Genomic DNA, 17138 nt, shown 5'->3' with positions numbered 1-17138 from the left:
ATTTTTTAAAAACAGTTAATTTTTCCTCAGAATAAAATTACCCAGGGCTTTACAAAACTTATGAAGCCCTTTCAGGACCATGACCTCTGCCATTAACCATTAAAACAAGGGAAATAAAACTTTTTTAAAAAGTAAGATCCCGAAAGAGCAGAAATAATCTTGGTATTTTTTTTAATTCAGGGACTAAACCTTTAACACAAAGTCCTTAGCTCTTACTTCCAGAATATGTTGGAAAAATTTATTTGTTCTAAAATTATCAACTTGAACCAGGATTAACATCTTAGACATAAATGGGGCATTATAAACATTATGTCCTAATAGAAATTTTAACATGTTATTTTTAGAGACACACAAAATTTATGAGTTTTCAAACAGCTATGAATGTGCACGATTTACTTTTGGCATATATCTGATTAATAACATTTATAACCATATGTTTATTTACAGTCCAGAAAATTAATTCACTTAGTGCTTAACTTTGATATTGCAAACACTGACGATGTTAACATACGATTTTATTAATTATGCTTTCTGGTACTTAATTAAGTACGACTTCTTCACATTCAGACAATGCTTCATTAAACATTGTGCATTAGCATTTATTTATGATAATACGATAACAGTGTGATATAATATTTTTTAGCTAAGTTAATGATGTAAAACTGCTTAGAGATGTTTTAACATATATAAATAGTGGTATCAAACCATAGAAGATGTTTACAACTAGAGCTTGCACTAAAATTGTACATCACAATGAAATTCTTATTATTTCAAGTGAACTGATTCCAATATTACAACTCTTGTTTAACATAACAACTGCTCTTGTCTTCAAAATCATTTTGAAAACTCAAGGTAATAAGAACTTCAGGAAAGTAATCAGAAACAGTAGATCATATTCCAACAGGCTAGATTGATGTTAACTGTTTATGAAAGTAATAATTCCATAGGATTTATCCAATTGAAAGATTTGCTATCTAATAAATAGTATCGATTAAAATTATTCATGTCAGGTTATCCTCATGTTCATGCAACAGTTAAAATTACCATAAAAGGCTTTTCTAGAAGGCTTACAATTTAACAATTATATTACTTTATTCTTGCCAACTAATCACAATTCTCAAGGTTTATAAATTCTGAATTTAAGAATCAAGACTATAATTACAGGAAACAGAATATCTTAGGGGAAACATTCAGATAAAGTAATTCACTCTCCATGAATTTATGTAAACATTGGTTAAGTCTATACTTGTACAGATATTTTTAATGTTTTTATAGATATCAAATATAAATATTTTATGTTGGTGTAACACATATCTAATTACGACTTGTACCACTTATTAAGGAATTAAGATTCCCAGACTTAGATAATTCTTTATTGAAGATTAAGTCAACCGATGATTTCTTACATTTCACCTTTACTTTTTCTTAACAAATTTTGCATGTTCTTAAGATTAACGTTATATAGCAATAATTCATAGAATTTAGACGTCAAAACATTCTGTTTATCACATATGTACTGTATATGTTGACTGGCTCTATTATTGTGTCAGTAAATGTTTAGAGGTATATTGTAGTGTATTCGTTAGGGTGTCTTGCACACGAAATTCCTGTAAAAGGCTAATCCCGTAAAAGCTACTTCCAAAGCTTATACGCTAAGTTTATGACTAGAAGATGATAAAGTCTGAGTAGCAGTGATTCAAGCTTGGAGTCATGGGGAACCTTAACTTAAGAATTAGAAGTGTAGCCAGTCAACTGCTTAAAGCTTGGTCACATTGCTTTTATTTTCTAACCAATGTCATTCCACTTGTTCCTTAATCCTGTAGATCTGTGCCATCGCATTATGAACTAGGTTAAAGGTTGATTCTTCTCTTGGCAATGTTGACTGGATTGGAGGTAACCAGAAATTTGAAAGTGAGCCAAATAGTAATGCATTGAGATGACTATAATGGTTCCAAGTATGAGCTGATACGTATTTTCGAATTAAGTTATTCCTGCGTTTATGAGCTAACAGAATGTAAGGAAAGGTTATGTAATCAAATGTCAAGAAACCTGTCGCTTTCTACTCTGAACTAGTACCACTTGCTGACCTTACTACACAAGTAGCAATACACACTTGATGCAGAAGTCAAGACTTAACAAAAATTTATTACAAATTATGAATGGAGCTAAGCTCATATGCAGGCAAAATTAATGCATTGCTTATAAATTAAGGATTAATGCAGTTTATGAAGGATTTCATTTTAACAAAATAACCGTACCTACCTTGTCAAATCTGTTTACAAAGTAGAAAGTATCTACTGAATCTAATAGCTAAATAGCTGATGCCGGTTTAACTAGGACAATACTCAACCATTGTGCTGAATACTCAGATAATGTAATGACGTTATCTTAAAGGCTTTAAATGTAATCTGTATATCGAAATCTCGTGAATCAAGAGCAGTGAAAGAACTCTTGTATTTACAAAGAATTGCAATGCTATTCAATTTTGAATTGAAAGTTGACTATGTGCCAGAAGGAATCTCAGGTTAGACATGACAACATCAGTTTCACTTAGATATAAGAGGTAATTAGTGATTCTTCTGTAATCAGCGGATAGTCTATGTGAACATGATCATGCCTCACAGATTCCATGATCCTTTGTCATAATTAGAGTACGTGATTGTGAACTAAGACTGGAAGATGAGAAGCTGCAAGGCCATCAGATTTGTTGATTAAAGAAAAGGGAAGTCAGGAAAATTACTACACGTTAAACAGCTCGTGACTTGACCTACAGCAAACGACTTAACTAGTTGAATGAATTGAACTGAAGCAACTGACGGAAACTGCAATGAGAAGCAAGAGGCAAGCAGGGGATGCTCGAAACTAAGAGTGGGAATAACAGCGTGACGATCGTCCGAACCTCCAAAATTTCATAGATTCACATATATGACCCTTGCTTCTACAGAACTCTGATCCATGAAAAGACAGAATGCAGAATTACTCGTCTAAGCGGATGCAAATCGAGTCGTATTTAACGATTCAACGTCTGATACAGAAACAGATGGATAGAGGCGTACTGGTATACACTACATGACATGCCACATAGGTTAACTGATGCTCAACTCCAAAGACGCATGATTTGGACATTATAGGAAGAAAGAGCTCATAGATGATACAGCAGGTCTCACCATTATGAGAACAGCATGTGTAACGATAGTCATGAGAACTGCTTATCATGTCCAAAGTTGTCCAAGGTATTTTTTAATTGACAATCCCAAAACCTAATGGTGAATCACTGTAAAAGATTGAACTCGTGCCAACAGGTTGCTATTCAAATGGATCTTGCTAGCATCTATTCGTATTTGAACTTGTTATAAAACAGTTAGACTCTGCACTTTGTTTCTATGAAACAGCTTTAAGAGCTTTTAGACGATAAGCATGTGTAAAATGATTTTTGTTGAAAGATGAACCCATTAATGGAGTAGCAATACTGTTGTCTAACCATTTTCAGCTATTCATAAGGAGTGTTTCTTTTGTGTGACAGATATATGGTTTACAAGTTAAGTAAATTTAGACTTTAGTTAGTAGCCTCTATATGCTGTTCGTCAATCTTAAAGAAACAATGAATGGAACTACCTTGGAGAGTCTTATTGACTACAGATGAGATGCAAATGGTCCGTGCTAATGTCTGGTCTTACCTTATTGTTACTTAGGCATTGTGTACAGTTAACGAGTCTAGACAGTCGGGAAGACAGGAATATCAAACAACGTATGTACTCGATGATGCTGGTATGTAGTCTGTAGAGCAGGTGTACATTACCAGCAATCCGGCGTCTTGTCCTGACATTCAGGCGACTAGGTAGCTCACACGGGGCCAGCAGCTGGAAGAGCCAGCAGATGGATCCCCTATATAGCTCCGCTTATCCGGGTGGCCAATGTCGCTGTCAACCCGCATGTCTGCGGGCTGCGCGCTGCGTGAAGCTCGATGCGCAACCAGAAGATGCTTAGACGGGCAGTCGAGAATGACATGCGGTGGTTGAGCATGGGGCGAGGCGAAGAATGTTACAAAGGACCAAAACTCTGGAAGAATTACATTGCGGGAACAGCATTAGGCTTGCACTGGGTAGAAACAGCCTCTATACATTCAGAACTCTGAGATCAGGGCGCAGGATTCCGGCAGCCCTGCCCCGGGATTTCGGATCCTGAATTCCCGAGGCCCAGGCCCGTGGATGCCAGCATTCCTCTTGGGGCGCCTCCAGGAGTGGAACTCCATCGCTCGAGGCCCTTAGGTGCCAAACCTCAGGCCGTGCGATCCATGGTTAGTAACTCACTCGTACCACCAATTGCCTTACATCAATTGTTAATCCGACTACGCTCAATTGGCCCTGATACCTTTTAATCAAAATGCAAAGGTCTGCTGAACTTGTTCTGAGAAACACAAACGCCAGCTTTGAGTTTCAGAAATCATGGTTGAGAATACTTTTCTTGGTTCTAGTCCAATCTGTCTGCCAGGAGTTGATTCACTTCCTCTCAGAAACAAGAAACATGTCCTTCTTCTATAAATATACATTCACAGTGGTGTTGCAATATAGACATATTTTTATTTTATACTAGACTTCAATGACTTGATATTACACTATGATATAACATATGGTTATTCAGAACAGGTATAGATATTTTATTATTTTACTAGAACTCTCTGACTTGATATTACACAATTATATACAATATGGTTATTCACAACATGTATAGATATTTTATTATTTTACTAGACTTATCTGGCTTGATATTACACTATGATACAACATATGGTTATTCACAACATGTATAGATATTTTATTATTTTACTTGGCTTCTCTGACTTGATATTACACTACGATATAACAAATAGTTCTTCACAACATGTTTGATGATGTAAAACACAGTCTACTTGTCTTTCATTGGACTTTGTTTGAAACACATCCACAGTTCTTCATAGATGAATATCAAGAAGAAAACGTGAGGCGGGTTATAGGAGTAAAATAAAATGTGTTATAAAAGCAAACTTACCAGTGACAGGAAGACGTGCGTGGTTGAGTTGTGTTGAACACTTTCTGATAGAGAGACAACACCCACATGACAGGAAGTGTGAAGCAAACAAAGTTTGTGTTCAAGAGTACAGGAAGAGCTGTGTCACACAGTTTCAATTCAATTCAATTCAGTTAATTTAGTTCTGCCCAAAATAACGAATTATCCTCAGAGGGCTTTACAATCTGTACACATACAACATACCTGACCTTTGACCTCACATAAAATCAGGAAAAACTCCCAAGAAATAAAAAAACCTCTTTCACTGGGAAAAAAGGTAAGAACCTTCAGGGGAGCAACAGAGGAGGATCCCTCTCCAGGATGGACAGAAGAATAGATGTCATGTGTACACCATTAAAAAGGTAATATTATCGTGTACCAACAAAAGGTCATATAGTATCCCGTTAAAAAGATTATAAAAGGTCATTAAAAAGGCAATATTATAGTATGCGATTTAAAAGGTTATATCATAGTATCAAATAAAGAATCTCCAGCTATGATTGTCTACCCAGCAACTATGTTACCCGCCACTAATGTATTTACTTCATTAAAAAAAGCTTGGATCTTAGATATTTGGGGCATATATATTGGATAGATTAATTTATATTCCGTTGATTTTAGCTTCCAAACGTATTCTTCTTCCTTCCACATCACTTATTTTTCTTAACAATTGTGCATGTTAATAAACGTGCTTTATACAGATCTATCTCTTCATGGAGAACAATTTATATTTCGTCCAAGTCCTCCATTATATTTATGACTTTTTATTGAACTGTTAAGTCTGATTTAACTTCAATTGGTTGGTTGTAAGAAGTGTGTGTGTGTGTGTGTGTGTTTGTTTGTATTTGTGTGTCGAGTTCTGAGATTACAGAACATGCCTGTAAACTATTGGAAAGAATATAGGGAAGGTGTCCCAGCAGGCATCCACCACCACGTCTGGTCACATGCCACTATCCCTCCGCCAAGAGTGATGCGTCATCTTCAATCTTTACTTTCACTTTTGATTCAAGACTGCAGCTGCTCGGTGTGTCTTCTCACTTCTCGGCACTTCACGCAAAATAAAGCAGCAAAGAAGTACAGAACAGCTAGTAGTCGGTTCAGCGTTCACATTGGCTCATTTAACTGGCTTTGCTTTGGTCGCAGGATTCTTTGTTTACCGAGTTTCTCTCTGTAAACCGTCAGATCATGGCCGACATCTGCAGTGACCGCCCGGTTAATGGCACGGTAAGGATCCTCGGAGGTGAACGGAGTGACCCTGCCACGTAATTACCAGAGTTTAACAGAGCTAATGTTCCTTATGGGCAGGAGGATGGAGGTCTGGAGGAGGAAGCCAGAGAATATGAGGAGGCCAAGAAAGAACTGGAGACATGGAAGGTAAACGTTCACCTCCTGACTGCTTGTACTTGACCCTCTGGAACTTGTCCAGCTTTGTACAGAGAACTGTTTTATTTAGTCTCAAAACACAACCTGTCAAAATACACTGTGGTGCGGTGTACGACATTCAGTCCAGCTAGATAACATGTAGGCCTAGAGTTACTTAGTAACTTAGCCTTATGTAGGCTTATCTTTACTTAGTAACTTAGCCCAATGTAGGCCTTCTTATTTACTTTCAGCGACTGGTGAAGACACCAATCAAATGTTAAAAATTAACAAATTATGTAGGCAGCTATATTATACATTAACAAATGGGCGCTTCAAAAAAAAATGTTGTTCATCACTATTTACTGTATATTGTTGAATGAGCCTTGTCCTTTTACCTTGCCAGTGTTTTGAGTAAGAAGTGAGGAGATGTTATGTATCATATCTTTGTGGTATAACATACACCAGCAAAACCAGACCTGCCTTTGCCAAAGGCTCACTAGCTGGCACACAAGCAAACCCAAAAAGTGTGTAGCTATGAAATGCACACATGATGGAGAGATAGAGCAGATGACGCTTCTAATAAAGGGACGACCTTCACTCAAATCCTCTTTGGGTGCGCTCGGCTATACTGTCAGTATGGCATGAGAGCAAAAAAATTAACTTGTGAAATTTTACTTTTTAAATGTAATGTGATGTATATTTCACATTAAATATCTGAAAAGCATGACAGTGCAACTCAGCACATGGAACTCAGTTATATGGACATTGGTATTCAATTCCTCCTTTCAAATTTAGGGATTAGTTTTCTCTCGTCCATCTGGTGGAATCGGTCCGTGCAGATACTGTAGTGTCCAGGTTGAAAAACCTACCTCAAATGTCAGCATCCATTATATAATTTAGGTGAATGGAATTTAACATGTAAAAAGATTATCTGGAGCTGGAACTACTTTCTCGTGTTCGAAACAGCCTCGATGCAAACTGTCCACAGGTCTCCCATTGTCTCTCTGAACCTTTCCGTCTGTTTCTTTAAGTCTAAAGCAGAGAAAGCCGCTGATGTGAAAGCCAAGCTGATCTTGGAAAAACTGGACGAAGATGAAGCCAAGGCAGAGGCCCAGCAGGAAATGTTGGCTTGCGTTAAAAAGCAAGAGGAGAGTCAGAAGGAATTCACTCAAAGCATGAACACAGTGACGGTACAGTTATGTCATCTCTGTAACACCTACAGAGAGAGTTTCAGGGGACTGCATATTCTCACTTGATCCTCTCACATAGGATGAACTTCTGCTGCTTGGTGAACGCAGACAAGACTTGCTGAACAAACTGAAGAAATGTCAAGCAGCGCTAGAGGCCAAGAGGGCCGAGTCCAGAAAACTAACGCAGAAATTCAATGTGGGAATGAAGTCCGTCCATCTATCATGTAACTACACGAACCTGCCACCGCATAGCAGCAACAGAATGTAACTGTCCTTTGTATAATTATTGTTGTACAATGAATTCCAGATACACGTCCAGATTCCAGACACAGAGGTGGAGTTTAGGGCTCGTAGTAAAGAGGAGAGTGACGACGACGACAGTCAGCCAATCAGAGGAGTGTTCGGCATCAGTCAGAGACCCACTGTGCTCCTACAGGAAGGACAGGCACTCATCACCTTCGAAGAAGAGAAAGGTACACTTCTGTGTGATAGACTGGAGTATGAGAAGTAGCTGGCTTCTTTATCACTCTTTTCTTACATTTAGATATCAATAAACCCTATAGTAATGAGTCTTAACAGTCTGTGCTGACTGGCTGTCAAATACACTCACATTAGTAGACATGCCAATGGTAAACAACTTAACATTAAGCCAATGTAGCCAAACAGCCAGCAGGGGGGGCTGCTGTTTTGGATATGGATGAAAAGAGTGCCTGGAACAATAACAGTGTCCTCACTGGGGACCACTGCTTACTGTTTCATTAAGACACAGTAGTAGACTCAGGCTCCACACGGATGTGTTTTCCTTTTATGAAAGATATTTTTTTGCTTCGTCAATACCTAAGTCGAAGATCTTTGAAAATCACTCTGTTTTAGTTTGAAGACTCCTAGCTTGTGCAGAAACAGAGACGTAGACACTTTTTGCTTGGCTCTTATCAGTTTGCGGCTATTAACACAAAAAGGAGGACTTTCCTTTGCTTATCAATACTTATTTTGTTCTGCACAACTTTTGTGAAGTAAACAAAGTGTAATGGAACAAAAGCATAAAGGCTCTAAAACGAACTTCAGCCTTGTTAGTATAGAGAGAGATGATGATGAAGGGCAGGTGTGTACAGAGATGATTTTTGGTTGAAAAGAGAAACCCATTAATGTGGATGTAGCCTGACTGTGATGACTGTTTCCGTATTCCAGTGGCCTCTAAGATCCTGATGATTGCCAAGTGCTCCGTGCCTTGTGAGAACATCACTTTGGATGTGAAACCAAAAAGAATAACCATGGATCCTGCTGTTAAGTTTGAGGTACGTCTTATTGTCCACTTCTACGTCGACACGCACACTCATAGTGATACCAGTCGGCACACACTGTCCTGGGGGGTCAATACTTCAAACAACACAATTATTGTGACTCACTGAATAATGGTGGGCTGTTTGTTTGTGTGAGTGTTAAGGTGTCTTAGCCTAAATGTAAATAGACTTTGGTCCTACGTCTATTTTACCCCTTGTAGCAATACATAGACAGAAGAGAGAGACAGGGAAGTGAGGACAAACATACCGAGAGACAGAGACAGACAGAGAGAGAAGGATAGTCAGGACAGTAATAGTCCATCCATTCATTCTCATCCGCTTAATCCGGGGTCAGGCCATTTGACAGCAAACCCAGCAGTGTTTCCCCTAGGTTTACAGCTTCAGGGGGGCGGGACTAGTGCCGCTGCTAGCCATGTTGGTGCCCTAAGCTTAACTCCTTCACGATGCCCCCCCTGAGATAGTAAAGGGACCCCCCTGTCGATGCGCGAGCGGCGTCGACAGGGGGGTCCCTTGTGCTCACCTGTGTGCGCGCACGATTCTGCGCGCACACGCCAGCATCGGAGCTCTGCAGCACGCGAGACGGAGAGCCGAGAAGTGTTAACGCGACACGTAGAGACAAATGACATGCTGTTGTGTAGAGACGATCAATGACAGACGGCTGTTTAGTTTGTTTAGTAAAAGAACAAAGACGTCTTTAAGAAAAGGGACCTTAAATTACTTCCGCTGTAATCTGGCGCTATAGAGAAAATTACAGGGTGGCGGGCGGAGATTTCAGGGGGGCGGGCCGCTACCCTGATAGAATGGTAGGGGAAACACTGCCCAGCAGAATTTTTTCTCACCGGCAACACTTTCCAGCTCATTCTGGGGGATCCCGAGGCATTCCCAGGCCAGCTGGGAGATATAGCTCTAGCATGTCCTGGATCTTCCCCGGGGTCTCCTCCCAGTTGGAAGTGCCTGGAAAACCTCCAATGGGAGGCGCCCAGGAGGCCTCCGAATTGGATGCCCGAACCACCTCAGCTGACTCCTTTCGATGCGAAGGAGTAGCGGTTAACTCCAAGCTCCCTCGTGATGTCCAAGCTCCTTACCCTATCTCTAAGGCTGAGCCCAGCCACCCTATGGAGGAAACTCATTTTGTCCGCTTGTATCCGCAACCTTGTTCTTTCGGTCACGACCCAGAGTTCGTGACCATAGGTGAGGATTGGAATGTAGACCGACCAGTAAATTGAGAGCTTTGCCTTTCGGCTCAGCTCCCTCTTCACCAAGACGGTTCGATGCAGCTCCCGTTTTGCTGCTGCAACCGCACCAATCCGCCTGTCGATCTCCCGCTCCATCTTACCCTCACTCGTGAACAAGACCCAGAGATACTTGAACTCCTTCGCTTGGGTCACAGGGCTCCAGACTGCGACCAAATGGTCGCATTTTGCACCTAAAATTAGACACAGTGCGAGTAAATTTTTCATCAACTCGTGCATGCGCGACCAGTAAATTAGCAGATTATTTATTTTTTTGTTATTAAATATTTTTGTTGCTGACAAACTTGTTCTACACTTCAGCCCACTATATTTAGCGGTAATGCCTGAATGACTGGTTTGCTAACCGACATTAACTCCAGAAGAAGAAGAAAGGAGACGAAAACAGAAGAAGAAGAAGGCTGGCCTGTGTGTGAGAGCGGGGGGGGGGGGGGGGGGATGACCACGGTTATAGGCTAATGTGTGAAAAGAGGCGGGTCTTGGGGGTTATCGCGCAAATCCAAAGATTTTACATCGCGGTGTCTCCTGTAAACAATGGACAATGGCGAAGCGGACTATCAGTTCGTACTTTCTTCTTAAACCTAATGATATAGAGAAGACAAATCCCGAGAATGAGTCTGACTCAGATTGTGAGGAAACGGTCGTGGCGAAAAAAGGCAGGAAATTCAGCTTTCGCGATGAGTGGCTGCGCGAGTTCACCTGGCTGAGGTATTTCAGGGAGACCAATTCAATGAACTAAATTCTGCTGTCGATTCCCACAACATGCGGGGAACACGAAATGTGCTGATAAGACTGGCACTACACAATTAAAACACGACACGCTGATCAAACACGACACGCTGATCAAACACAACGCCAGTCTGAAACATAAAATGTGCCGCGACCTGTGCAATGAAAGTGCAGCTCCAGTCGCATTTAGAAGACAAGAGGCTGCTAACCAGTGCGCCGAGGAGGCCGAATTCAGGGCTCTCAAGTGTCACGCACGCATTTCGGTCTTAAGTCACGCACTCCCGCCACACATCGTATTTCTCACGCTGAAAAAAACTCTCGGCTATTTAATGTTTTAATGTGCATGGCATCAACATGAGCCGCGCTGCCCTCACCGTGGAGGAATCAAGCGCTCCCCTGGAGTTCTGCTGTGAGGAGCCACTTATCAGCCAATCCCAAAACAAAAAGGGGCTTCACAATAGCCAATCAGAAAACAACCCGTATCTGGGTAAGATTCAATCCAGCAACCAATGAAAATAAAGCATCCTGGAATTGCGCGCGACTGACTAATATCCGAAAATTGCGTTCTGGGGGGGGGGGGGGTATTTATCAGTAATAGAGTAAAAATGATGGGAGCACTTTGCAAGTCGATTTATAGTGTGCGTCCCTAAATTTTCTGCTTGCGCCCCTAAAATTTTAAGTTAGGGGCCACTGTGCTCCTAGTAAAAAAAGTTAGTCTGGAGCCCTGGGTCAGCACACTGTACCCACACCGAGGGTGCAGAGCACCATAGTTTCCGGCAGAGCACCATGGCCCTTAGATTTGGAAGTACTGACTCTCATCCCTGGTCCGAAGATGCCAACAGGACCACATCATCTGCAAACAGCAGAGAGGCAATCCCGAGACCCCCAACCATGACCGTCTCCACCCCCAGGCTGCGCCTAGATATATTGTCCAAACAGGACCAGTGATAAAGGGCAGCCCTGGCGAAGGCCAACACTCACCGGGAACGGGTCTGACTTAATGCCGAGAATGCAAACACAACTCTTACTGCAGGCGTATAGAGACCGGATAGCTCGTTGCACCGAGTCCGGAACCCCATACTCCCGCAGTACCCCCACAAAAAAAAATAAGATCTTGTTGAAAGCCTTCTCCAAGTCCACAAAGCCCATGTAGAATGGTTGGGCAAACTCCCAGGACCCCTCCAGTAGTCTTGCGAGGGTAAAGAGCTGGTCCACAGTTCCACGACCGAGACGCAATCCGCACTGCTCTACTTGAATCTGAGGTTCGACCAACGGTCGGAGCTTCTTTCCAGCACTCTGGCATAAGCTTTCCCCGGGAGGCTGAGTAGTGTGATACCATGATAGTTCGAGCACACTCTCCGGTCCACCTTTTTGAGACTGAGAACCACCACCCCAGTCTGCCAGTCCATGGGCACTGTCCCTGACCCCCATGCGACATTGAAGAGGCATGTCAGCCAAGACAGTCCAACAATGTCCAGCGCCTTCAGCATCTCAGGGGGGATCTCATCCACCCCCGGCACCTTGCCACCAAGAAGCTTTTGGACAACCGTAGCAGCCTCTGCCCCGCCCGCCGATCAGTCTACATAGCACCCAACCCCGATGCTTGTGCCTGCGGGTGATGAGTCCTCAGGGGGGCTGCTCCATGTTTTTTCTTCGGGCTGAGCCCGACCGGGCCCCATGTGCGAAGGCCCATCCACCAGCCCCTCGCCGGGGAGCTCCCCTCCTGGGTCTGGCTCCGGGAGGGTGCCCCGGTTTCCCTTGTCCAGGCAAGGTAGCTGAAGTCCGTGGGCTGCTATCCATCCGTAATAGTAACATCTGAATATTGAACCATTATTTCCTCACATGTAGCTTTCGTTTTGCAGAAAAGAGTGTTAAGCAGCTTATCTTATTGGGAGGGGCTTTGTTCAGGTTCAATGACAAAATACAAATACAAGTGTAGTTCCAGCACCAACACTGACTCGCAGAACAGTGGTGCTTAATTAATGTGTTATATACTGTACACATGGTCTGTGTTTTTTGCACTGTGCATTACTGTCATCGTTTGTGCCGTAGATCCACCTCGATGTGTCCAGAAAAGAGCTCAAGGTTTCCAACATCCCCACCTCCATGCCAGAAGAGAGAATGAAGGAGCGCCTGGAGATGAGTTTCTCCAGGAAGAGCAGAGGAGGAGGAGAGGTGGATGGTGTGGAGTACGACAGGAACAATGGGACAGGACAGATCACCTTTCTCCACCCTGGAGGTACAACTCTGGTCAAGAGCTGAAGAACAAATGTGTCTATGGGGATTTGATTTATTGACACAGAGCTCCTGGACTGAAACTCCAGACATTCAAATGTATTGACAATGTTCCAATGTTCAAGGGTAATTTGATAATGAATGCAACAAGAGTGAAGAATAGTTTAGTAGAATAGGACCGGCCACATGCTCCACTAACACTGAGGGGAAGGGAACCCTCGTGTCTCTTCAGATGAACGATGGCTGATTTCATAGTTTGTAACCACAGCAGCTGCTACAGAGCATCAGATGTTGTGTTCATTAATGAATCTTGTTTCTGTAGAGGGACATAATGACTCAGCACTATGGTTACACCTGGTCATCAGTTTGAATTCAGAACCAACATCTGTGTGTTTGTTTGTGTGTGTGTGTGTAGTTGCTGAGAGCCTGGCGCTGAGAGGGAGGTACCTTGTGGATCTGGATTCTGAAGTGAACGTGCAGGTTGGACCCATTTACAAACACCAGCTGTGCAAGTTTCAGGTGAGATCCAGGACTGGTACTCATTCTATGCAGCATATTATGGTCTGCTTTCCACTCCCGTGCTGATGTAGCTGAACCTACTGTGATCCTCTGCTGAATTTCTATGAAGCATTTGATCCTCCTACTGACAAAGTCAAAGTATGTTGACCATCATTGTTTAATGTTAACTTGGTATCATCAATATCCATCTGCTGGCGATTCTTTTTAGACCTTCTGTGGCTCTCCGAAGCGTACCATCCTCCTGGAGGACATCAAGGACATGGGGGAGGAGGATGACCTGCAGGACCACCTGGAGATCCACTTCCAGAAGCCCAGTAATTACGGCGGTGAGATAGAGAGCATCCAGTACAACTCCGGGGGAAAGGCGCTGCAGGCCTTTTTCTCTGAGGACCTGCCTCCCACAGCTGCAAGATGAGCTGAAGATTTAGTGATTTTATGTGCAAGACACTTAACAATGTATGATTTTCCTGACATATAGAGGACTGTCAACATTGGGCTAAAATCACACATACTTCCCTGAGAAAATTGTGTTTTTATGTTACACGGTTCTTGAGCAACCTGTTGATTCTCTTCCCTACATGATTATTATTATTATTTACAAGTACACAAGCTGAAGATAAAGCAGTGGGCTCAGGGAGAATTGTTAATGATACTTGACTTCCTGTCCTACAGTTTTAGACCAATACTCAACATGGTGTACGCCTGTCAATCTGTCTGTCTCTTCTATTGCTCATTAAAAGATCTGAATACTCAATCAACCACAGGTGTAGTGTTTTCTTTAGTGAGACTGGATCCATCCAAATGTAACAGATGTGAAAAGGGCATTGAAGAAGTCGACTCAGATGATAGTTTTTCCAGCATTTATCTATTCCTGTAGAGGACAATAAAACACACACATTGCCTTCTGATCCGTCTCTTTCTGCACTTCCACTTCCCTCAGCAATATAGAAACATTGTCCGGGAAAACAGGACTACGTTAAATCTAAACGATAACAATTCTCATCAAAACCATGAATTGTAACATACAAGGGGATAACAGCGACCCCTAATGAACAAAATAAATAACTGCATGCGCTAGAGATAAGGTGCGTTCACACCAAAAGCGAAACAATTTTTTCGCGCGACTGAATCCCATGAAAAGTCAACGTACAGACGCGTGTGGCTGCGATAGACGCGATATTTTCCCGGGCGGCGCGTTTGGGGCAACGCAATGTGGCCGACGCGTTTACAGCGGCGCTATTTTCGCGCTTTTTCTGTGTCGACACTTATCACCATTTAAGGTAAAAGGGAACCGAGTGTTGTATTATTAGTAACTTTCCGCTTTGTCACTCAGAAGAAAGCAGAATATATCTATGTAAGGACATTTGTGTCTTTGTTAATTTCAGTGAGCACAGTGCACAACACGCGCTCAAAGTACACATTCATAAGTGAGATGACGGTACATGAACAGCTCTGCTAACTATTGCTCAGAGCTTTGATGTCAACACATTTATGTCATTGTTGTGTTCAGCCATAAATATAATGTACACTTTCCTTACAACTCAGAACAGATGGTCTGGATACTGATGCCACCTCTAATAGAGATGTGACTTAATTTGATGACTAAGATGTTGACACATGGACTAAATACTTTAAGACCTGAGGATTATATCATAAAACATGCTTCAGTGATGCTTTTTACAAAACTATTGTTGAATGAAATGTGAAGCAGCTGAATCACAGCCAACCTCGAGCACAGGGCCGTTAACAGGGTAATGAAGCCTTGTGGAGACACAACCAAACATGCTGAAGATGCACACAAGAAACCGACTTCATGTCAAGCTTCAATTGGCCCTGATACCTTTTAATCAAAATGCAAAGGTCTGCTGAACTTGTTCTGAGAAACACAAACGCCAGCTTTGAGTTTCAGAAATCATGGTTGAGAATACTTTTCTTGGTTCTAGTCCAATCTGTCTGCCAGGAGTTGATTCACTTCCTCTCAGAAACAAGAAACATGTCCTTCTTCTATAAATATACATTCACAGTGGTGTTGCAATATAGACATATTTTTATTTTATACTAGACTTCAATGACTTGATATTACACTATGATATAACATATGGTTATTCAGAACAGGTATAGATATTTTATTATTTTACTAGAACTCTCTGACTTGATATTACACTATTATATACAATATGGTTATTCACAACATGTATAGATATTTTATTATTTTACTAGACTTATCTGGCTTGATATTACACTATGATACAACATATGGTTATTCACAACATGTATAGATATTTTATTATTTTACTTGGCTTCTCTGACTTGATATTACACTACGATATAACAAATAGTTCTTCACAACATGTTTGATGATGTAAAACACAGTCTACTTGTCTTTCATTGGACTTTGTTTGAAACACATCCACAGTTCTTCATAGATGAATATCAAGAAGAAAAGCGTGAGGCGGGTTATAGGAGTAAAATAAAATGTGTTATAAAAGCAAACTTACCAGTGACAGGAAGACGTGCATGGTTGAGTTGTGTTGAACACTTTCTGATAGAGAGACAACACCCACATGACAGGAAGTGTGAAGCAAACAAAGTTTGTGTTCAAGAGTACAGGAAGAGCTGTGTCACACAGTTTCAATTCAATTCAATTCAGTTAATTTAGTTCTGCCCAAAATAACGAATTATCCTCAGAGGGCTTTACAATCTGTACACATACAACATACCTGACCTTTGACCTCACATAAAATCAGGAAAAACTCCCAAGAAATAAAAAAACCTCTTTCACTGGGGAAAAAAGGTAAGAACCTTCAGGGGAGCAACAGAGGAGGATCCCTCTCCAGGATGGACAGAAGAATAGATGTCATGTGTACACCATTAAAAAGGTAATATTATCGTGTACCAACAAAAGGTCATATAGTATCCCGTTAAAAAGATTATAAAAGGTCATTAAAAAGGCAATATTATAGTATGCGATTTAAAAGGTTATATCATAGTATCAAATAAAGAATCTCCAGCTATGATTGTCTACCCAGCAACTATGTTACCCGCCACTAATGTATTTACTTCATTAAAAAAAGCTTGGATCTTAGATATTTGGGGCATATATATTGGATAGATTAATTTATATTCCGTTGATTTTAGCTTCCAAACGTATTCTTCTTCCTTCCACATCACTTATTTTTCTTAACAATTGTGCATGTTAATAAACGTGATTTATACAGATCTATCTCTTCATGGAGAACAATTTATATTTCGTCCAAGTCCTCCATTATATTTATGACTTTTTATTGAACTGTTAAGTCTGATTTAACTTCAATTGGTTGGTTGTAAGAAGTGTGTGTGTGTGTGTGTGTGTGTGTGTGTTTGTTTGTATTTGTGTGTCGAGTTCTGAGATTACAGAACATGCCTGTAAACTATTGGAAAGAATATAGGGAAGGTGTCCCAGCAGGCATCCACCACCACGTCTGGTCACATGCCACTATCCCTCCGCCAAGAGTGATGCGTCATCT

At 41.4% G+C, this 17138-nt stretch overlaps 1 protein-coding gene across 3 annotated transcripts; it reads left to right on the top strand.

Annotated features, from left to right (window-relative positions):
• The first annotated feature begins 6020 nt into the window (after positions 1 to 6020).
• Positions 6021 to 14391, top strand: LOC130200261 (N-myc-interactor-like). Of its 3 annotated transcripts, none has more exons than XM_056424384.1 (10): positions 6021 to 6120; positions 6229 to 6270; positions 6352 to 6420; positions 7440 to 7598; positions 7678 to 7794; positions 7906 to 8071; positions 8787 to 8893; positions 12931 to 13117; positions 13529 to 13632; positions 13841 to 14391. In XM_056424384.1, the coding sequence occupies exons 2-10, from the start codon at positions 6232 to 6234 to the stop codon at positions 14045 to 14047; spliced, it is 1155 nt and encodes a 384-aa protein (XP_056280359.1). In that variant the 5' UTR covers positions 6021 to 6120; positions 6229 to 6231; the 3' UTR covers positions 14048 to 14391. The 3 variants fall into 3 exon arrangements, with proteins under 3 accessions (XP_056280359.1, XP_056280349.1, XP_056280368.1); XM_056424374.1 differs by having other exon boundaries at positions 6034 to 6120; positions 6190 to 6270; XM_056424393.1 differs by lacking the exons at positions 6021 to 6120; positions 6229 to 6270 and having other exon boundaries at positions 7447 to 7598.
• The last annotated feature ends 2747 nt before the right edge of the window (positions 14392 to 17138 follow it).

The sequence above is a fragment of the Pseudoliparis swirei genome, chromosome 2 (genome assembly GCF_029220125.1).
Source record: "Pseudoliparis swirei isolate HS2019 ecotype Mariana Trench chromosome 2, NWPU_hadal_v1, whole genome shotgun sequence".
NCBI classification, from domain to species: Eukaryota; Metazoa; Chordata; class Actinopteri; order Perciformes; family Liparidae; genus Pseudoliparis; species Pseudoliparis swirei.
The sequence above is the reverse complement of the archived record's forward strand: the minus strand, read 5'-3'. Positions and strand labels throughout refer to the sequence as shown.